Source organism: Plutella xylostella, chromosome 6, assembly GCF_932276165.1.
Source record: "Plutella xylostella chromosome 6, ilPluXylo3.1, whole genome shotgun sequence".
Classification (NCBI taxonomy): Eukaryota; Metazoa; Arthropoda; class Insecta; order Lepidoptera; family Plutellidae; genus Plutella; species Plutella xylostella.
This window is the reverse complement of record NC_063986.1, coordinates 8,697,447-8,721,771: the sequence shown is the minus strand read 5'-3', so window position 1 is coordinate 8,721,771 and position 24,325 is coordinate 8,697,447. Positions and strand designations below refer to the sequence as shown.

Genomic DNA, 24,325 nt, shown 5'->3' with positions numbered 1-24,325 from the left:
AGGCTTGTTTATAGATTTAAAGTTTAGTCGTCTTGAAAATTAAGTAGAAAAAAACCGAATAATCTGTTATATAGACAAATCCGTTCAAAATCCATAATCAATCGGTATTTTATTTTTAAAATGTACTTACTTTTAGTAAGTATAAATAACTGATGATCATAAAAAGTCTTAGCAAAATAGCACTCTTTGATGTGAGGACTTTATAGTTTGACTGTACATTGGACTTTAAATTTTTACTCTATGTGACAGTACAAAAATTAACTATACTGGCAATCCAAACAGTGACTTGAGAAAGAGCGGCAAATTCAAAAACCAGAAGAAAATGTTTTGATACTTGAGTATTTTTTTGGGTTCCCCTCATCTCGCCTAATCTTTATTGCTCAATACTCGTTTCGCATAACTCGTAAGGTCTAAACTTTTTTGGTCGAATCATCACTTGGCCAAGTCTTACGTGGCATAAGGCTCGTTTCGCCTAAAACCCTTTTGGCACAATCTTGAAACACGTAAGTCTCGTTTGCTCAAATTGTTCGTATAGGTATAATCTTGTTCCTGCTAATATTATCTTAATAAATAATATATTTATTAATACATCCCGAAAATCACGATATTGAATTATCAAAATATCGAAAGTTAATGACCATTATAATTATTACAAACGCCATTAAACCCCATGGGATCGAAACCTATAGATAGGTGCGACGACGAGCAAAGCGGGGAGGAGCGTGTTAGGTGCACATTTTCGTCAAAAGCAAAGCGGGGCGCAGCGAAGCGGAGCGGAGCGTTTCCTACATAAAAGGAAACAATACAAGGCACCAGTTGCGCTAAGACGCCCCATCCAAGTTAAAGCCCGAATATTATATTACTTTTTATAACCTATGTCATAGCATTATGATTATTAGCCTATTCAAGATTTGGCCATACCATTAGTAGGCTTAACAATGTTATGCGAAATAACTTTTTATTAAACGAGATTTATGCCATACGATTTTTGGCGTAACGAGACTTTGACCAAACGTTACTATGCAATACGAGATTAGGCAAATAAATCTTATGCCAAAAAAGGTAGAACCTATTTTTTTATCTACGAGTAACGAGTTCTACGACAATCGATATTACAGTGGATTACTTTTACCTATCTATGTAATGATTATAAGTTTTCGATTCGATGATATCACTTTGATGACATCGAATAACACAACTTTGAAACAGTCTGTACCGATGAAGATGTACAATGTGTAAGTACCATTTAGTGAAGATATTTCTTCTAAGAACTTATGCTGAGTTTCCAATAAAGAAATTTATTTATTTATCAATGTTTTTAATTCATTGATTCCTTTTAAGTACTTAACTCTATTTCCAAGACAATCTAAAGAAAAATTATAATAAATGTAGAACAGTTAAGTAACAAATATTTATCAAATTATGACCGGAGCTATGATAGTTGACTTTTATGCTGCTGCCGAGGGTGGGTTTGATCCCGGCCGGGGCAGATATTTGTTATAGGACGCATAACTGAAGGTGTAAGAAAAAAATTCAGCATTAATGATCGTAGTTGAATGGGGCAACAATATAAGATAATGAAAACGTTTCTGTCATTTGCTATTATTACCATTAATCATAATTCTAGTTAAAAGAAGATTCATCTCTTAATTATTATTATGCAGCATCTTGCGGTAGAGCACATCTTGTTTGAGTCTTGAAGAACCTTCACAACCACCACAAGACAAGTCTACAGATTTACAGATAGATCATTCATTGCGCTCGAGTCGGTCGGGGCAGCCACACGCGTATTTTAGATTGCATAACACCTTCTTACGACGCCCGCCACCGCTGGCTAACCACAAACCATAAAGCACCATTCGAATTTCAAAAATAAATCCCGCCAATGCCAACTTGTCAAATGCAACTGGCTGAATAATTGATTATCATGTGCATTGTTGAGTGATTTTTAGCAACAAGGTTTTGTTATTTTTATCATGTGGGTTCGGAAGGAGGTTCCTTGGTTATCATGTGTCGTGTTGCTGGTAGCATTGACGACGACCGGTAAGCTTTTGTTATGTATGAGTATGTTAAGGTCAAGTAAACAGTATTTTGTGTATTCTCAGCGCTATCACCTTGTAAGTGACTCGGTTGGATAACACGGTTAAACACTACACCGGTATTTTTAAAGTACTTATCTTCTTTATACCTCAAGAAACAAATTATACAAGGGTCTGTATTGTGAAGATAATAATATTATGTCACTGTAAGTACCTATAGGCTACGTAAAAAAAATATAGGGTCAGCTCACTCTATTCCTATAGAGCCTAGTACATAGCTAGTAGGTACTACACGTAAAACCGTTTATCTTGTAAAAAGTACCTTAAAGTCTCTAACATGAATTCCTTATTTATATGTGTGTTACGCAATTTTTTTACCTCACGTTTTTAGATTTTCTGAGGTTTTCCTCTTTTCCAGAAAGTATTGGTGCTTTTAATTAGTACTTACTTATTTATCTACAATATATGAAAATAAGGGTGAGGCCTCATTGCATTTGTGGGTTGCGTCGGGTCGCGTCGAACGGTGATTTTTTTTAAATGTCCGCCTAACGCAAACGCACCAATGGGCCTTTACACCAATATTTTAATATTTATTATTATTATTAAGTATTATTATGTAGGTATTATAATTATTAGTTGCTGATGGTAGGTTAGGTATGTACCTACTTTCCAAATACAGTCACGGGCAATGAAAAAGTTCCACTCACAAAATGCCGACACCAAACAATCCCAATTTTTTCAAACATTTAATTTATAATTTTAACAAAATATTACCGTTTTTAGTTGGACGTAACGTAATACTGATACTCTGTTAAATGTAATTCAATGTTTCAGAAGGCAAGTCATTAAGCAAGGCTTTTCCGTTTATGAGTAATTTGGTGTTTTTCTCAGTGGAACCTTTTCATTGTCCGTGAGTGTATCAAAACATTTTTTTTGTCTGCTAACTGTCTGCTAAGCAAAGACAGCATTTATAGGTTCTGTTTTATGTATTATCATTTGTGACTGGTACTGATATGATACATACTTAGGCCTTACCCTTCCTACCTCAACCTCATCTATCTTGTACAACCGGTATAATTATATTTAAAAATATCTAAGTGGAATAACCTTAATTTCACCTAACATTCAAGTGAATAAATTACCCAACGTGCCTATAAAGGTTATGTACCTAAGGTAGGTGCTAGATCAAAGTAGGTCAACCAAGAGTTTCCGTATAGGCTAGGTTCAGCCTAGCCTTACACACAGCCCTTGCATAGTTACCTACCTCCTACACAGTCAATGTCTGATAGTACATAGGTGCATTACGAGGCTAAGTAATATGTTATGGATCACCCAACTAACATCGTAGCGTTAAAAAAACTCTCATATAAATTGTATAATGGTTCCATTTGAAAATTAAAGTGTTAAGACATAGCTGTATAAGAGTGTAGGAGAGTGCTCTAACTCACTTATAACCACGAAAGAGGCCCACGATTTTGAGAGTAAAGGCTTTAGAAAGTCTGTAAAACGGTGTCATTGAAGTGTTTAAGTTATAGAAAGCCTGTAGTACGGTGTCATTGAAGTGCTAAAGTTACTATAGAAGAGCGTTTAATCACTCTCAGCTAGAACTTTTACCGGTATAGTTGTAGTTGTAGAATGGTTATTTGACTCCCTGACTCTTATTTGTTTGGTAAAAAAGGGTTAAGTGAGTATGTTACCGTTTTTCGAATATACTTTTACCATACAAGTTGTATGTCTTTGAAAGTAATAGTGTCAACAGCAATCATACGCGACAGTATTAGAGTGACAGTATTGATCATTACTAAATAACAGTAAATATAATATATTAACTTGACTTAACATGTTTTGTGAATTGAAAATAACATGCCATTATAATTTTACTGTAATGTATACCATATTTCCCACCTCAATTTTAATGCGCTCCGAATTTATTAAGGATTTCAAGTGAAACAAAAGTAAATATAAAATAGACGACTCAATTTTGTATTTTTTTGTATCCTTGCTGTATGTCCATTAGTTTCATAAATCGATTGGCATGACTGGAATGACAAAATTCACATAAATAAGTAAGTATTTTAAAGCAAAATATTGTTTATCCCAGCAATTTATAGGTTAGGTCGCCAATGCAAATGGCGAACTTACATTTGAGACATATAGACTCACCTAAGTCATCTATTACACTTTTTGAAATAGAACACCCTTAGCCAAGGGTATTATGCAGTCTTAGTCGATCCGCACAGTCTTGCTTAACACCGTTACTTTTACAGTCTACTTGCCTAACGCAATAAGCGTAACCTTAAAGATTAAAACTGCATTGTTGAGTTTTCCAACACTGTAAGAATCTTGACTTACTGCACTCTTGACAAAATCTCTTTTATAACCAATACCTGCAGCCTAAATTCAATATGACACCTAAAGATTTATATGAGTATTAAAGGAAACCACTTAACAACCATAAGTGTTAACAGGTATCAGTGAGCACTCTTGTATAGCTTTAGGTTCTAGAAACAGTTTAAACCTATAACATCTTAATTATAATTGCTTTGACTAATACCATTTTAACACTTAAACCTGCTGTTAACACTAATTTCATTTGTTAACTCATCTTTATCGCTTTATATTAGAACTGAGATAACTATAACACAGTTATACAGGTTAAAGTTATAAAAATAGCTGTAACTGAGGGTAAAATGTTTGTTGGGCAGGCACTTAACCTAATAATTAACACGTTAAGTAACAAATAAATAAAACGAATCAATCCCGATGTTTTCGATGATTTAGTTACCAATCGCTACACCATTCTTTCGTGATGCGATGTTTTAAAGCCACACCTGGTCCTGTAGCACGGGGCGCTATTAAGACGTGATAAGAGTTCTCCGTCGCGCTCGCTCTTGAGGCTGCGCGATGTGAGTGAGCGTGATGCAAAACTCTTGTCACGTCTTAAATGCGCCCCGTACTAGCCCTTCTATTGTTACAAAGACTGTTTTACAGTCATGCTGGTCCAACGCTGAGAACAATTTGTATGCATGAATAGTCAGCCAATGACCGACCATAGTAAATAAATTTACTGGACTGACTGACTAAACAGCGATCGCTTTAGTTACATAAGTTCCACTGTAAAGCCAGTCTACCCTTCCCCTCCCCAGGATGCTCCGAAGAAGGCTCCCGTGTGAAGCGAGTGCGCGCCGACTCGTCGGGGCTGGCGGGACAGGAGCCCCCGCAGGCGCTGGACGCGGAGCCCGAGCCCGCGGTCGCGCCCCCTGCCTTCCTCAGCCGCTCGGTGAAGGAGTACTTGGAGCTGGGGATGGCTATACCTGGTGAGTTCCTTCTTCCTCTTGTAGTGCCTCTCCACTACTGCAGGTTGGCGGTGAGTTCCGCCGTTATATTTTTTTACAGAGGAAGTAGAGTTTTTTAACGTTGACCCTTTAATACCTATAGCCTAATAGCTTTTCTGGACAAAAGTCTCTCTATGTTCATTTTACACGTCTCTCCCAGAGATAATACATTAATTTTATTTATAGATTGATTCGTCGTTTCACTAAGTCCAATACTTTATTCGGTATTTAACTATTTATCTAGGTAGGTACTTACTTGGTTAAAGAATGAATACTGAGCTATCGAGCCTTTTCTACAAAGATGTATGTATTGAAAATTTCCTCAATTTGTCCTTCTTCTACCTAATACACACATACCTGCTTGTAAGTATTATAGTAGGTATTGAAATAGTCTATTGCCTCGATTCACGTAGCGAGGCAATCGTAATCAACTAATCACAGCCTTTTAATGTCATGATGAAAATAAAAACAGTCTCAGTTTACAAAATTTCTTTGGAACACCATGTATAGTATTGATGCCTCCTAACAGGACAACCATAGATCCGGCCATTTTTATCTCCTAATTGCCATCAGTAGCCTTTGTAATCGATAGTCTGACTTTACACCGACCTCGACATTTCTTCTAAGTAGGTACCTACCTACCTAATATAATAATAATATCAAACGAGGATCAGGTCCTTTTTTAGGGTTCCGTAGCCAAAATGGCAAAAACGGAACCCTTATAGTTTCGTCATGTCCGTCTGTCCGTCTGTCCGTCTGTCCGTCTGTCACAGCCGATTTACTCGGAAACTATAAGTACTACAGTGATGAAATTTGATGGGAATATGTGTTGTATGAACCGCTACAAAAATATGACACTAAATAGTAAAAAAAAAAATTGGGGGTGGGGCCCCATACATGTAACTGAGGGATGAAATTTTTTTTTTCGATGTACATACCCGTGTGGGGTATCAATGGAAAGGTCTTTTAAAATGATATAAAGTTTTCTAAAAAACATTTTTCTTAAAGTGAACGGTTTTTGAGATATCAGCTCTCAAAGTCGTAAAAAGTATGTCCCCCCCCCTCTATTTTTATAACTACGGGGTATAAAATTCTAAAAAAAATTGAGGTGATGCATGCTAATTAACTCTTTCAACGATTTTTGGTTTGATCAAAGTATCTCTTATAGTTTTTGAGATAGGTTGATTTAATTGCTGCTACGGAACCCTTTGTGCGCGAGCCCGACTCGCACTTGGCCGGTTTTTTATTATTTATATTTTCGGTAGTAACATACTTGTTTTTAGAGAGAATAACAGATACCTAGTTATTTATTTTTATAACTTAGATTTTTTTTCTATGTTTTGCTATGCAGTGCTCTGAGCTTTGAGTAACTCTCAAAGCTTGTGTTTACGGTAGGGCCTTTATAGCATCTTAATTTTGACGAATCCATTTTATACAAAAAATAATAATTTTTCACCGTTATATGTATACGCCTTCAGTTTCAATATGTTACCTACTCTTATAAATAAGCATGAGTTAATTTATATTTTGGTAGGTACCAAACATTCTCCTTCAGTACGTACAGCGGCTATGTAGACACTTGTAACCTACGAGTATGCTACTGGTCCCATTAAACTACCTACAGGCATACTTGTGTTAAACTACTTAACATGTCAGGATCTATATTTGAAGTAACACCCACAAGCCAAGCACATGGCGTTATGAAACCCGGAGCCGCATTGTCTAAATAACTATATCTATCACGATCATTCAATATCTGATGGAATATTTCATTTCAATGATTGTTAGGTTTGTCATTAATGAACGAAACGAGCCTCCCGAGTGACGATGACGTGATAATTAGAATGTTAATTAGGTACTATCAGTATGAGGATTGGTTAAGTATCTGTGAATGTAGAGACAATGGAAGGGACCTAACAACTATGATAGAGACTCAGATCAGCTTCAAAGTGATCGGGATAGATGTAACAATAAATTGATAAGGTCGCTGGTCTACATACGCGGCAAACACTAAACATTCTGTTAGCAAACTTTATGAAACTTTTGTTGATAGTGTGGCGAAACGCCTAACCTCTACTTAAATGCACATTATGTTCTAGCCACATGATTATTTACAAGCCTAATGTTGCTTTGTGTATTTCAAGCATTTTATTTAAACGAAATATTGACGAAACGAAAAGAAAAAACCGTCAACGGATATAACTGTTTTTTAGTTAGTTTCCCGTTATTACCTACTAGGTACTCCTAGATTTATTTAAGAAGGTTGCAACGGATATAGCTACCCTGTTTACATACATACATACATAATATTAGGTGCAGCGTTTTAATTCTTTTAAAAGATGAGCCTTGTAATAAAATTAAACTAGCACTGCAATGAATCATCAGTAAAAACAACAATATTCGCAAGGCTTCCAATATTTCGCGCTAACACCATACGACAACGGTGTTGATTGATGACTGTCGGCGACCAGTGCACGTGACCTCTACCCCTTCAACTGAGCTGTAGGCGGCTGCAGTCGCGTGAGGGTCAGGGGGTATGGACGATGTAGGCCCACACACGACTACGACTGCCCTCGCAGCGACTTCTGAACGAATGTCACGGTGACTCAGGCATGGCGGTCCTATGATTGTTCTGTTAATTTAATGTATGGGATTAATAAACTGACTTATTATCTCAGACATCATAAGAATTTAACTGCTATGTCATAAAATCATAAGACAATAATAAAGAACCGCACATTAAGTGTACATTTTATAAATGTTTAGCAATAACACGAGGGTCTTGCCAAGCAGTAGGTAATATAGAGTCATCTTCTGTTAATTATATTTCGATAAGGTATATCCCGCAAATAGCGTATTTCACTTACCACACACAGGTATTCATTTATGTGCATAAGATTTACACGTAATTTATAATTAACGCTGTCGTTAAAAGTTTTGAAATTAGTAAACAGTAGAAGTTAAAACTTTGTACCGAATGAAATTCTGACGAAATTGCATAGGTGGGTTTAGAAATGTTGGTAGCACTGGTAACTGTATACATACTATTTCTTTTAAATGAAAATATATTTTGAAAAGTTTCATAAATATTAATACCTAATGGAATTACATTATTAATAGGAAATTACAGGTTGCAGAAGTAGTGGTTTAATATTGGTTTAGTTTCATGAAAATTTTTCTATCCGTTAAGTATACTTATTTAATGACGTATTTTCGTTTATTTATCAAAAAATACCTTTAAAACTTAAAATTCAAAATAAAACTTTTAAACATTTTTGATACTGTTATGCCGATTGTCGATTAAACCCTAGCCCACATCCTTCACAATCATGAGCAGAGTCAAGGCTGCGAACAGACGTGAGTCTCGGAGCCTTGCGCCTTCGCCCAGATCTTAATTGTGCTAACAATCCTACGTTGTGGACGAGGCCTTACCTACTCTTGCGCAACCCGACACAATGGGATTGACAAATTAGTACCGCGTGGCAGAGAAAGGCGACTGATATCCATACATGGGAGGTCGGGAATGAACTATGAAAGCTGTGGTCGAATAGCTACGTATAAGTAAGAAAGGGCACTAATATACTCAGGAGAGGAATTTAAAACGATGGAGTTCGTTGATGAAGTGTGACAAGCTGTCAGAGAGAAAAAAAAATTAAGCTTTCTTTATGTTACAAAAGTTGATAAAGCAACGATTAGGAATAATATAGGGCATAATGGTAATTAATCATGAATTTTAATAGCCGTAGAACGAACATTGATCAGAATGACGGAAATAAATGAGCTGTGACTCTCTTTTGGCAATATTGGTATTTACACCACATTGACTACACATTATTATCATCTGTGCTATGAGCATGAGCAGGGCTCATTGCTTTCAACATTGGCTGCATAATGTATTGAATCGCAATAATTATTATGAAACGAGATTTATTGAGGCGGTCTCCTATAGGGCCCTCTTCGGTGCTATATTACGCTGGAATATTTACTACTACGACTAGTCTAGGTACAGTCGCATTGTAATTAAAGAGACCCTATTTAATTTTAGTGTTAATTTCAGTGTCAAATCTCAGCTATTAAAATTAATGATTAATTTCAGTGTCAAATTTATGAATTTAATAATTAATATTAACACAATATTACTTGTTCATTGTAGCTAAACATATTATTTATTATATTTCCGTGCGTAATTTAAAATGATACAATCCATTTAACTCTATGGTTACTAAAACTAATCTAACGTAGTAATATTGTAAGATCTAACCGTAAGATAGCCAGAAATAATTTTGCATGTATGAAATTAATAACGATTAAGTAACTGAGTAAATTAATAACGAGTATTCACTACAAAATACCGATAAAGGATAATGTCTGTGTGGCTGTGAAGGTGACTGTACTGTTGCACAACGCAGTTAGCTGGTTGACAAGATGGGTAGAGGAGGTTAACAATTTGCAAGTTTTTTTATTTCCTGCCGAGTTGTGAGATAGAGTCTAGAATAACTCACTGATTCACACTACACACACTCGTAATATTAAACACTTATATGCGAACACTTTAAAATGTGCGGTGCAATAAATTGTTAAAAAATATATTGATTTTATTTTATGTTAAGTATACAAAAGGCAAGAAAATTACGTCAATACAGAATTTTGGTTTTTCCCTTTTAAGTTTACTTAATTGGTAATTACCTACTTACTTATTAAAGAACATTTATTACACACAAGCAGTCATAGTCCCTTTAGTTTTTTTTTTTAATTTGGGTACCTTATCATATCTTGGTAGCGATGTCGATCACAAATTTTCTCCCACAAGGTAGGTAGGTATTCGAATAAATAGCTTAGCTTCAGCGGATGTAAAATTGCAAAGTTTCTGGATTACATTTACCGAATGCCAGACAATTATATACCTACTTCATTAAAAAAATATCTCTCCAGTGATGATGATGACATCAACGTATCTAATATGGCTAATGTTGCAAGTCAGTAATTACGTCCTAAGTGGATATTTTAGAGTAATTTTGAGATTCCAACCGCTTGATTTATATGTCTTCATTAAATTAAAGCACTTTTAGTTTTAACTGTAGTTTCGTATCTGCAGAGAAGTTTAGAGTTTAGATCAAAACCAAAATATAATGGTAAGTCCGTCATTATACGTACTATATGTATGTCGTGTTGTCAAGACTAAAAGAAGCATCAGATAAAACTTGATTAACGAAACGATTACGTCTAAACAAAGAGTGAAATATCTTGTGATTATCACCGATAAATGTATAAAGCTCTTATTCAATTTATTAAACTCTTTGTAAGTTCTATCTGTACGGTGGTAAATGTATTAGTTGTGCGGGTATCGATCCGCGATTCACACGAAGTTATCAAGCAAAGTTTATGAGTCACGTCCAGCGGCGACGTATTCCGGATATTATTTAACAGATACTTTAATTAGCAGAGACATGTTATAATAGCTATAATCATTGTAAAAAATAAATTTTAAGAAATGATAAGGGAAATCAGACTGCATTTTGACAAGGAATCGGGTTTAATGTTAACCGGAATGGTTGTTTTGTTTTTCGATCAGAAAAATATTATAAAACCTCCAAAGAAATCATGTCATTTTGCAAGATATCTTCCCACACCTAATAGATAACTATGTAAGGTATCAACTTAGTGTGTATGACTAAGTAAGAAATACCTTTGGAAAACCAAGCATCGTTTCGAGACTACAACATTTTAGTGAATACAGATCCAGGATGCTTACAAACGGTCTGACCTCGATTCTTAATATATGTGATTTATTTTACTAGAAGATTAGTTTAACTTATACATTTAGATCCTGTTAAAGTAACATGATCATTTAAATACGTGGTATCATCTACCTAATAAGGAATAATTAGGTAACCATCCTTATAAATAAATCGTAAGAATTAATTCCATTACTGATCTAGTAAAATACTAAGTAAGTAACCTACTATACAGTGCACTTAGAGAATAAACACAAGAATTTAATATGTAGATGACGTATAATTATCAAACCTTCCTTGGTTTCGATCTAACGACTATGGAGAAATTGGAGCTTAGGCTATTAAAAATACCTAGGTATTTAAATGCCCGTTTATTTGTTAAAGAACACTTTTAAAACCAAAAATTAAAACTCTTTGGATATTTTGTTTATTTGCATTTATAAAAGTACCTTATCTTTATCGTATTTACAAAAACTAAAGACAGATTTAATACACAATTTTAGCTTTATTTGGATTCAGTTGAAGACGTTAAACAGGTTTGACTGGCACTAGAGCCGCGGTAGCCTCTCGATGGGAAATATTTAAAGGATGCGCAGTGGGACATCAACATGTTTAATACATAGTTTGTAGACTTGTTAGCAAACCCTCCTAGTGAGTCCAGGCCAATATACCATTTCAAGGCCTCCAGTGGGGGTTAATGCATTGTATTTTATTTACAGTGGGGAATATAATGGGTTGCGCTAAAGGAGTCTCCTGGAGTGACGGTAATCTGTTTCTGATATACTCGTATGTATGTCAATTACGCCTAGATAACTCCTCAATGCTTTGACCCGGTGACAAAACATATTATAAGTAATCTAGCTCTTGTTTTTTTTACAGACACGATAAGAATAAGTACAGATAGAACCATACTGTTTGGCTACAGAATACAGACTATAAATTGCGACAATGTGTAAATCATTGCCTTCATTATAACATGCGACGGGAAATAACCATACATGTGGAATATACCTACGCACCTATTGACCTCAGCAAATGTTATGCCAACTGTACTACACTTTGAGCACGCGCAAAACTTTGCGAAATCTTTACTTAATAATAGTAAGTTAGTATAACTCATGTGAATCATAAATACACCGTAAACTGACCTAGAGAGTGCGTATTGTGTGGACGAGTAGCTGGACCTTCAAATTGCCCTTCTTGTAGCTGTACAGGGTGGAAAGTTATCAGTGACATTTACATTTCCTGAAGGGCTATTATTACTATTAGCATTAAGACGTGACAAAAGTTCTCCGTCGCGCTCGCTCTTGAGGCTGCGCGATGTGAGTGAGCGCGATGCAAAACTTTTGTCACGTCTTAAATTCGCCCCGTGCTACTAGCCCTGATTAATGTCATCGAAATACTTTTATTATGGAACCAACTCTGACATCATACACAAAAACTGAATACGATAACTTACGTAGCTTTAGTTTTATAGCTTCTGTGTAGAATGAAACTTATTTAATAGTTAGTTCACGAATAGATTCAGTCTTCATGAATTTCGCCCATTACAAGAGCCTGACATTTTGTTTCGACAACAATAATAATTGTTTTAACTCTATCGTATATTTTTTGACAGCTAAGACAATGCACTCGTGCTTGCGACTGATAAGTATCGTTGAGTAGCAAAACTGATCGTTAAATAGTCGTTGCTAAGTGTTCAATTCCTATAGGTACCTACATTATTTTAGAGTAATTTATAACATTGGTGCAGGCATAAACAATGGGATTGATCACATGGCGATATGATACGCTTTGATAGAATACAATACAGCGCATGCAATATCAATACCTTAGCCATAATAATTGTGTGCTTTATTGCTTGTAGGTACATAAACAATGCAATGTCTTAAATATTTAGCTATAATTTAATAATTTGTTGCAAAAAAAAAAAATTTTTGTTGTTGCAAATGTATTATACGAGTATATATATAATTATATTTGTAAAAAAAGCTTTTCATTGTTAACTTAACTATTGCTGTAATATTGTGAACTAATTGATCAAATTGACATTGTGTTCTTTTTCTCCTATTATACCTATAGGTATATAAACAGAACAGATAGACGTTGCATTTTAAACTATTCACCATCAATTGAGTGGGCGTAAGACGGTGAAGAAACTCCAAACTATCAAGTGACATTAACTTGTCGACAACATATTTTGCTGTCAGCAAGTTTTTGTTCATATGAAGATGTTAATTATACAGGGCCACGGAATGCGACAGTCAAAACATTACAAGCGTAGGTAGTGCCAATCACTTCTCTTATACGTATGTATATGCACTTATCTAGTTATGTGTCATACATAAAGGTAAATAGACTTAGTAGGTACACATAATGTTACAAAGAAAAGTTTTGAAGAAAAAAATATTAGGCAACTTCTACAACTTCTGACCTTATAATAATGTGGTCGCCTTTTTGACCTGTAAAAATAAAACAAACCACACACACGTCCTCGAAGTAAATAGAATAACACATTAAATACAGCTAATAAAAGTTCCTTTATTTTTATCTTAATAGCTACTATGCTAGTTTCACAGGCTGCTTGATCGAATCAAAAAAGAAATGACTAACAAATTGCCAAAAATAAACCTGCCTAGGAACCTAGCCTAGCGATAAATAAAAAAAAAAGTTTTGTTAAAAACTATTAAATGCAGTAATTTAGCATAATCACATAAAGTTTGGCCTTGAGGTCCCTCCGCGACCCGTGTGACCCCTCCACATTCTACATCGTCACTCTGAAGACACACAAAGCACGACAATTACGTAATGAGACAACATTGTGCAAGCCGCGGCCATCGCCATTATATCTTTCTACTTCCCAAGTTCAAGAGAAAGATTTATTTGTGGTGTTTGTCGATGACGCAGTGGCCTGAGCACTGAGTGAAATTGCTACTGAATGTGGTCAAATTTCTTTGTAGCTTTCTGTACGTGACAGGAGCCAACATTATTGTTGATGGGATGGAAACTTTATATACCTAGGTAAGGAAATCTATTCTATTCTATTCTATTCTCTGTGGGGGTGTAAGTACCTGCACCTGGCTCTCTCGAGTGGAACCTTTGTGCATATCCCCAAGGTCTAAACTGCCTTCCTAAGCTTGGACCGTTACCCACCACGCTGGTCCACTGCGGGTTGGTGGGTTCACAGTCACACATCTAGATGTGCTAAATCTAGATATGCAGGTTTCCTCACGATGTTTTCCTTCATCGTAAGAGCGATGGTATACATTGTACTTAAATTCAGAAAAAAACTCATTGGTACATGTCAGCGCCGGGATTCGAACCCGCATCTCTGGCGTGAGAAGCGGGCGCTTACCCGACTGAGCTACCACCGCTCCTGTAAGGAAAAAAAGTAGTAAGAAAATCATTTGTTCTAGTTTATAATTTCTATGAGAGAAGGTAATTACAGTATTATTAATAAATTATAGTTATTAATTTTATATCCTAAGTAGTTATAAGCTACTAAGTCACATTTGAAGTTACACCCATACCGTATCTGATGTTATGTAAACGTGAGTATATCTGGATTGGAAATGGTTATAGCCGTCACACGCGGTGTAATATGTTTAATGACTTTACGTATTATATCCCATATCACAAATTGCACGGATATCATTTGCCTTCGTAACATCGTCTAAAGTGATAAATAGATATACTTACTTACTAAATACGAATATAATTTTAGTTATAGGTATTAGGTACATTTTGGATTACTTTCATGATTAAATATTTTGCAGGTAAAAGATGGAAACTTAAAAATTCGGAATATTGACTTTGCTTCAATGGGTCATTCCGTTTATTCTACCTGCATACACATAGGGTGTAAATGGAGTAACGGTTACTGTCTTAATGCAATATAATCTTGTAGGAGCGGAAAATTTCAATATAATGTTAAAATAATGATCATTCTGTAATGATAGCAGTCGCTCTACCGACTGAAAGGTTAATACAATTTGTAATAGTGAATTGCATGTTCCAAGTAGAGTACTTTCATTCGCATGGACTTTAAATAAATATGTATACAAGTATTATATCATATAATTGGTACCTATAAACTTTAATTGAGGTAGGGCTCTCTTTAGGTAACACTGTTACTAACTTATTCGATGGCCTAGAGTATCCTAAAGAATCTCAGTCTGAAATCGTGGTGTATCTGTCTCGTAACACCGAGCCACGATTGTTCTGCTAATGTAAATAAGGGCCAAAGGTGCCTACTTTGCTTAAGGCTTTTGACCGCTTACTTTACCATCCTCCCTGTATTCCGAAACAACTGACTGTCAAGAGAATGTGAACTTTTGTTGCACATCCCTGTCTAGGCCAGCAAGTGCGAAAGAGAGAAACGTTTGTAACTGCAGGAGGTTATTAGAGGAGTTAGTGGATGATGAAAACAGTGAAAGTAGATTGGTGAGCGAACTTTAACTATCTTTGTTGGCTACTCACTGCCGCGTAATAGGGGCCTACTTTATCAACCTCGCCCGCACAGGACAATGATTGGAGTAGCACGAACTGGGCTGTGAATTGGGAAACGTGAGAATTTGATCGTGCGATCAGATTATTTATTATATGCTGACTGATTGATAGGCAGAGTCAATGGTGTAGAGAAAAAATGTGCATTGTTAGTTTTAGACGTAATTATTTTGATTGGCAGTGCTAATGTTAACGAGCCTATTTTATTATCTCTAAATGTTGTAAATACCATACATTTTACAGGGTGGAAAAATAATTAGGGCACTAAAAAAAAAAAAAAAAGTAAAAAAAAATGTTTATTTGCACATAAAACACATAATACCTAAGTAAAATTTAAATCTTATTTTACAAAACAAAAAGTATTCTTGCGCACATCTTACATTTAAAATCACAAAATGAACAGGGGCCCCCGAACTAGGCTTTGCCCGTATCTCGGGGTACCATTAAAAATCAAAATCTTATTGAAAGTAACATCAGTAATATAACATAAAATGTAATTATTCTAAAAAAATATATATATTTAATCAGTCTTTTAACTGTAACACATTATAAAAATAGAACAGAACAGAAAATAATAAAGTATTGTAATGGACTAACTTCAAATTGCACATCTTATTCTATAATAACCTCAGTAGAGGCATAATCTAATTTAAGTAAAGACTCTTTTAACTTAATTTTAGCTTCAGAAACAGAAAGGTGTATTAGATTAGAGTATTGAAGGATATTGTTATAAACGTGTGCTCTTATAATATTGTCCGAAACGTTGACCGAAAGAAGTATTAATGTAAGTAGTAGGAATTTTAAAGACACGTTTTTTAAGTAAGAAGTCATATAAATCAGAGTTTATTAGTTTTTTATGAGTAGAAAGGCATAACCGAAGGATAAACAGTTGATGAACATTAAGTAATTTAGCATCGTTATAAAGTGTTTGAGTCGGGTATCGAAAAGGTTTTCTTAACATAACTTTTATAACACATCTTTGTGCTCTTTCGGCGTGAAGAAGAGTTGTTTTAGCTGCACTTCCCCAAACTGGGATGCAGTATGAGATGATTGTTTGTGTAATAGCAGTATATACTTTAGTCAGAAGCGAAGTTTCTGCAGAATTGCGCAGTTTTTTAAGGATACTTGCAGTTTTTCTGATTCGTTTAGATAAGCTGAGAATGTGTTCTTTGAAGTTTAAGTTTTGGTCTATAATTACTCCAAGATACCTTATTGAGCCCACACTTAGGATAGAGTTACAATCACAGTCTTTATTGGCGGTGACGGTTTTGCAGGTATGTATTTTAAGGAAGTTGGGTGTACTTGGTTTGGACGCTGCAGTTTTATGGAAGCATATATATTTAGATTTTTTGTGGTTTAATGTGAGTAAATTTTTAGATAGCCATTCATTGATAGTAACCATGCCCTATTCAGTATTTTCATAAGTCTTATTCCAATCACTACCTTTAAAGATAATAGCTGTGTCGTCAGCGTAACATAAAATTTCGGCATTTATTTGGAGATTATGTATGTCATTCATATAGATAAGAAAGAGTGTAGGTCCAAGAATGCTACCCTGCGGTACGCCGTACATAACGGGTAGCGTGTCACTTTTGTGCGATCCGATTTTAACCAGCTGTTTACGGCCGGATAGGTAGCTATTGAACCAGTCTAGCGCAATGCCTCTGATACCAAATTGCTGTAGCTTGCTTAAGAGGATTTTGGAAGAAACAGTATCAAAGGCCTTGGCCAGATCGAGGAATACTCCTATACAGCCATTTCCACTATCCAAGTATTGGGACACCAGATCTGAAAGAAGTACTACAGCATCTTCTGTAGATTTATAATGTCTGAAACCAAATTGGCGGGGAGATAAAAGATTCAGAGATTCTATGAATTTTACTAAACGATTATTGACTATGCGTTCGAGAATTTTTGAAAGTATGCTGAGAAGAGAGATTGGTCTATAGTTTTCAGGGCAACTTCTTGGTCCGTCTTTATGAATTGGAGTTATAGAATAAGTTTTCCATGCTTCTGGAAAGCAACCATTAGTAATGCTAAGGTTAAAAATGTGAGCTAGAGGTTCAGCAATTATGTTTTTTGTATTTTTTAGCAGTAGTGGTGTTATCCCGTCTAATCCAGGAGCACTCTCTATTTTTAAGCTATTTATTATGGTAATTATTTCATTTGGATCTGTAGGTTCTAGGAAAAGCGAGGTGGACGATTCTTTACTTTTTGTGTTTAGAGCTAGTTCATGTTCCGTAAAGTTATTTTTCTTAAGAATATTGTTAGCCAGATTATGGCCTACTGAAGCAAAGTATTTATTGGTGATATTTAAAGATTCTATAGGGTTATTATTTATGGTAGTGAGTTCGGTTGCATTGTTACTTTTTGTTTTAATGTTACATATTTTCTTTATTTTATTCCAGAGCATTTTACTATTTTTCATATTACTTTAAAGTTCGCTTTTATCATATTCTGTCTTTACTTTTCGTATTAAATTTTTATAAAAGTTTCTATATCGCGTATAAGTTAATTTTAATATTTCATTTTGTGGATCTGATTTAAGTTTCATGTGTAATTTGTCCCTATTTCTAGCACATCTAATCAATCCTGGGGTCATCCAGGGTTCTATAACGAGTTTAGACTTACGAGTACTTAGTTTTATTGTTTTGGAATTGTTTAGAATAGCGTTATTTAAGATGGAGAGAAAAATGTTTGCAGCAGCGTCAGTTTCAGATTGCTCTGTCACTACTGACCAGTCAGTCTTTGAAAGTTCTTCAGCAACTGAATTGTGATCTATAACTTGACGAAATCTGGTAGGAATATTTTTTGGTGTTTTTGCTCCTAAACCTGCTATGACAATTTTGTGGTCAGTGATGTCGGATTCGCATACTATACCAACGGCAGGTAAGTCAGATTTAATAGAAATATGATCCAGGCAAGCATTAGACCGCGTTGGCTTAGTTATAGCTTGATCAAAACTGTGTTCGGTATAGAGACACAAATATTCTTCAGAATCGGGAGACAGTAAATCAATGTTTATATCACCAATGACTATTAAACATTGCTTATCCTTGAACGATGAAAGTTTTTCATCCAATGATGATAGAAAATTACTAGTGTTCCTAAACGAAGGTGACCTATAAATGCCAAGGATGGTGGCGACTTTTGGAATATCGATAACAAGACAACATGAATCATTAAAAGTGGGTTCGGATACGACGGCGTTCCATGAATCTTTGACATATGCAACGACTCCTCCATTTTGGTACACTCGACACGACACGACTCCTCCATTTGGGCACTGGAAGAAAACTATCTTAAATCTTCAAGTTAGCTCATTTTAATTAATGGAGTAAGGTAGTTTCTCTTTAGTGCCCGTTTTATTTGTTTACCCTCTATGTATATACAATATTGTACGTATAGTAGATGGATACACATACACTTGAAATAAAGAAATATATTTTCTGAAATGGAAATGTACAACAACAATTTCATAAATGACCAATTATTTATGGTTTTTATACGGCTATGTTAAAAAAGACCACTTCAACCAAATGCAAATTTAAGTAAGATTAAAATTGCACCAACCTTGACATCAACAGATGACTGCTTGCAATCTAAAGATTGTAAAAATACGCGGCTTACACATACCTATGCCTATAACATAATTAGTCACACAGTAATTAAATCTTTCTTTTACTGATGTTTAATGTTTTGTGTGAACACTGAATAGTGAACATATTAGTTTCAAGATACAAAACTAAACAAAGCACCGGTCGTGATCTTTCACAATCAGTGTCTGTCTAAAGTTAAATACTAGAATCCAGTTCAGAAATTGGGTCTTTACAACGTTAGGGTGTGTCTACACTACACCTCGACGTTTGTGAACGCTAATAATATGTGTTTATGAGAATACGGTCCAAACGTTGTATTGAAAGGTGATATTTATCGCGCCATTGCGCTTTGCCTTTGCTAGGCTGCTCTATATTGCCCTACATTACAGGCATTATGCTCATTATCTACTTCTATTATCTATTACACGTAGGTACTGAACAGGGGTGGATAGATTAATATTTCAATTTAACTTACTTACACAGTTTTATCGCAAAATAAAATACACAAAACCATTCCGATACTTCTATGTTATTATACGCTACGAATCGCGTAGCCAGTGAATGATCAGTACAAAAGAATTCAACGCACACTCGCACTTTTATTTGTTACTGTCTTTAATTTCAATGTTATAGCGATTAAACTTTATCTATGATGGAGATTAAAGCATATATATGTTTGATATGCCTCTATGTATCCAATATGCCTTCTCCCAATACAATATCTCTAAAAATGTTCTGGCTGAGAAGTTATAAGAAGTTATAACGAGCTAATTTTATTACTCTTTTTGGTGTACAAATAAAGTGTGATCTATTTATCTTACAGGCTTCTTCAAAACCCTCAGTATTTCTTCTTGCATCTAACCCATTCCCTTCCCAATGTTCCAGGCAAGCCAGGGACAGACTACCCGGTGCTGGGCGCGGTGCCGTACACCAACTTCTACTGCGACGACCAGCCCTACCCGGGCTTCTTCGCGGACATGGACACCAGGTGCCAGGGTATGTACTGTTTATGTACCTTTATCTCGGCTACGTACAGCCGTACAGTCAGCTGCATAAGTAGCTATACACTTTTGTACCTTGTCATTCTGAAACCACATATTCATTCATTGAAACATTAACGGCTCGTCAGTTTGACAAGATACAGAAGTGTACAGTTACTTATGCAGCTGACTGTACATACGAGAGGTTTCAAAAACAGATTACAATCTAAATAAACCATTCGGTGCCGAAAATATGAACTTTATTAATTAAATGTAGTGAGCTGAGTGAGAGACAATGACACTATTTGGCCACATCTCTCTAAGGCCGTTTTACAGTCACACTGATCTTGCACTGACCAACAGCCGTGTGATTTTTTAATGAATCGCCATCGCTGTGCGGTATGACTATGACTCAGGAACAATGGCCTTAGTTAGGTTAGATTAGTTAGTTGGTATCGATACTAAATTTGCTTTTTTAAGTGTGTTGTGTATGTTTATAAATATGGATTGTGGATTGCCGAGTGCCAAAGCCAAAACTCGATTACAGATTAATACTCACGAGCAATGAAAAACTTTTTCACTGCTTATGAGTGTATTTGGTACTGGCTGTCATAAATCACGAATGAGAACCATATGCCTGACGATGTAATTAAACACGTTAATCGTACGTTAAATCACTAGTTAATGAGAAACTATTAAGCACCGATTAATACATATAAAGAGGTTCAAGGTTCTATTAATAGAAAAAAACTAACAAATAATTTAAAGAATTTCAATTAAAAACACAATGCGTGGATGTAACTTCCAATTGTTTAAATACAAAAGAGTAACAAACCAATGTTAGTGTGCCCAATTTAGGATCTAACCTTGTCAGAGATTCATAGATTTATTATTCGACTGACCTTAAGTAATTGGTAGGATAAAAACTACAATACGGAAGATTCAAGATATCTTAAATTATTAGGTCATAAACGTGAGATCCGCTGACCAGTTGATCACATATTTTATTTACTCATGTCAATAAACAGGATGGGTTATTTATAGGTGAACTTAAACTATAAGTGATAAATAATAATTATATTTATTACGAAACAGAATAAAGAAGCATTTAAAGATTTTTCCCTTTGTATTTTACCGAAACTAGATTTATAAAATATAGCGACATTAACGTTTGTCAAAGTTTATTTATCCCCATCGGCTTTATCATTCATGAATCTAAATAATAATAAATAAATAATATGTAGTTTTTTACAATGGTGATAATTTATGTAGAGTACGAAGTGTTTTTCGTAATCAAGATTTATGTCGGCAATTACTATTTAATATTAATTAGTCCCGGAGCTTATTTTGTGTTTAATATTACTTTAAAAATTCTGATGGTGTGTATGTGAGTAGATATTGGTTACATACATAATACATAGTAAAGCCCAGGCTGCAAGTTCCTATTTACTATTAATCCTTCTGTACAACTTTTCAAATATTTAATTATCTAATTTGGTCAAGTCGTTAGAGAGTTTTAGCGAATTGATTTTAATAAATGGTCTCCAAGGCAGGTATAGAATATAATTTATTTTCAATATCATAGTAGACATCGGTATGTATAAGATCTTATAGCAACATAGACCTTCAGGCTTATTACTGATATTTACTATGAATATTTCCACCCTGTATATTGTTCTATTTCTACATCAGGTACAGTGCTCCAAAATTGATAATGCGCATAGAAATCTGTGACAGATCGGTTGTTTTCGATTATGTAACACATGATATTGACTCCTATTTCTTTCGAACAAGGTGCAAAATGCAAGTGTTTTTTTAAGTGTACACTTGTCCAAAATTAATAATGCACATGCAGATCTTCACACCCGAATCATTAAATCGTAAGAGCCTTAAAAAAACACTTGCATTTTGCACCTTGTTTGAAAGAAATAGGAGTCAATATCATGTGTCACATAATCGAAAACAACCGATCTGTCTAGGATTTCTATACGCATTATCAATTTTGGAGCACTGTATGTGGTTTATAGTGAATGGTGATAACCTCTTATTTCTTGTTAATTAAAAAAATACATCTTAGTTAAATACAGGTAGCGTTAAAACCAATTAGTTATTTAATGGCACAGGTTATCTTCCTCGTACTATTAAGACATAAAACAGATAAAAATATACCAAGACGTTTTAATTAAAACATATTTATAATATCTGCGGTTTTGTTTGCATGACCTTTGATATCAATCAAGATATTTTATTACTTACGAGTATAGCAATCATCGTTACCAAACTCTTTCTTTGATTTGGTTAACGGTAAATTATCTTAATTGTACCTACAGGTTTTATTACTATTTCACTTTCCACGGTCGATAGTGTAGACATAATTTTCTGTAAATGAAGGAATATTAAAAAAAATGTTAAATTGTACCGATAATTGTACAAATGGCAAGCAATTTATTTTGAGGACATCTGTTGAACACTCTTATTTTAAAGCTGCGTAAATAACATGCTCTCGGCAGTTAAATCTACTAGTCAAACTGAACCACATTTGACAAGAGACTGAGTACTTTGTTGGTTCTATATTTCCAGAGCATATCACTAAAACCCTGTTTTTATAGCGAAATACACACAGCAACTTCACCAATTAGCTAGAAAAGGCAATAAAATATTTCACAATAAACGGCCATTGAGCGTGCATTTTGAACCATCTAAGATTTTATGATGATTTCATTCAATAATACCGATCCGATCATTTCCAAATTTAGTAAAAATATGTGTATGCTGTAAGAATTAATTGCTGGATTCTTATTTAGTCACTACCAGCTTAAATTAAAATTCTTTAATTAATCGACCGTTCGCAGTTTGCGTATATTTATTTTAAGAATGTAGGTAAACATCTATGTCTATATTTATGGCTGAGAAGTATGGACTACAAATCTGAAAAATCTTATTTATACATTCCCACACGAGTATTATATTGATTAACTGAGATAGATATAAAACAAATTTGATAAGATCGACTCGAGAATACAGTAGGCGTAATGGTCAAATTACTTTTACGGTCGAATTCAATATTTAAGGATGCTTAAATCATTAATGGAACTTTAAAAACATGTATGTATGTACTTATAATTGTAAGAAAAGATGTTTAGATGTGAAGAATACATGTTTTAGTGATTAGAATACTTTCCCTTCTAATCACTACTACCACTTGTATTCTATCTTTCATCGTTGACCCTTCCACAATCTCACCCTATCTTATTTCTCATTCCAGCGTGGCACTACTGCGACATCGACGGGCGACAAGCCTCCTTCCTCTGTCCCAACGGGACAATCTTCTCTCAGGCCGTCGCGTCCTGTGATTGGTGGTTCAACGTGCGATGCTCGCTGTCTCCCTCACTCTACCCGCTCAACGCAAGACTCTACCGGCGGAGAAGGAAACAGAAGAAGCCACAGCCGCATAGGCTCATCGACAAACAGTTGTTGGATGAGATCTTCTTGTAGTTCGCTAGTGCTTGTGTAGATGGCGTTGTTAGTGTGTTGAGTTATGAGGAGTTTTCAGTTGCCATTGTGTTGTGTGAACTTTTTGTGCTTTCGTTTGTGATGTTGGTTCTAAAGGCGGGGTGGTATTTTTTAAACGCAATAATCGACAATACATAATAAGAATTAAGTCAAGTCTTCAATAATTAAAATCAGCAATACCGTTTTGAAGCTTCAAGCTTTGCAGGTTTTCATAAGTTTAGATTAAAGTTGACAAATGATAGAGATACCATTATTTTTCTTATGTTTAAGTTTATGTTTATAGTGCCACAAACTTATCTGTTCCGGTGACAGCTCACATAAATGTTCAATATTTCTTAATTCTATAAGATTTCAAGTTTGCTCGTATTGTTAATTCGCTTTTGCGGTGTTAATAAACCCTTCTAATCTATATCAATGAATAATTAATTAGTAAGTTATGAGATATGGATCAACTTAGTTCGCTCTCACCGGAACAGATAAGTTTGTGGCACTGTAGGTATGTGTTTTCAAGTCCGTACCTTTTCTCTATTATTCTTTGTTATTGTTATGAGCACATTCAGTTAATTATATATTTATATTTAAGGTTTTTTTACATATGATACTGTATATATTCATGCC

At 34.9% G+C, this 24,325-nt stretch overlaps 1 protein-coding gene across 1 annotated transcript; it reads left to right on the top strand.

Annotated features, from left to right (window-relative positions):
• Positions 1 to 1,741: 1,741 nt before the first annotated feature.
• Positions 1,742 to 23,981, top strand: LOC105384402. Its single transcript, XM_011554632.3, has 4 exons — positions 1,742 to 2,043; positions 5,186 to 5,356; positions 20,100 to 20,210; positions 23,460 to 23,981. Exons 1-4 carry the CDS (start codon positions 1,977 to 1,979, stop codon positions 23,687 to 23,689), a joined length of 579 nt encoding a protein of 192 aa, XP_011552934.3. The 5' UTR covers positions 1,742 to 1,976; the 3' UTR covers positions 23,690 to 23,981.
• The last annotated feature ends 344 nt before the right edge of the window (positions 23,982 to 24,325 follow it).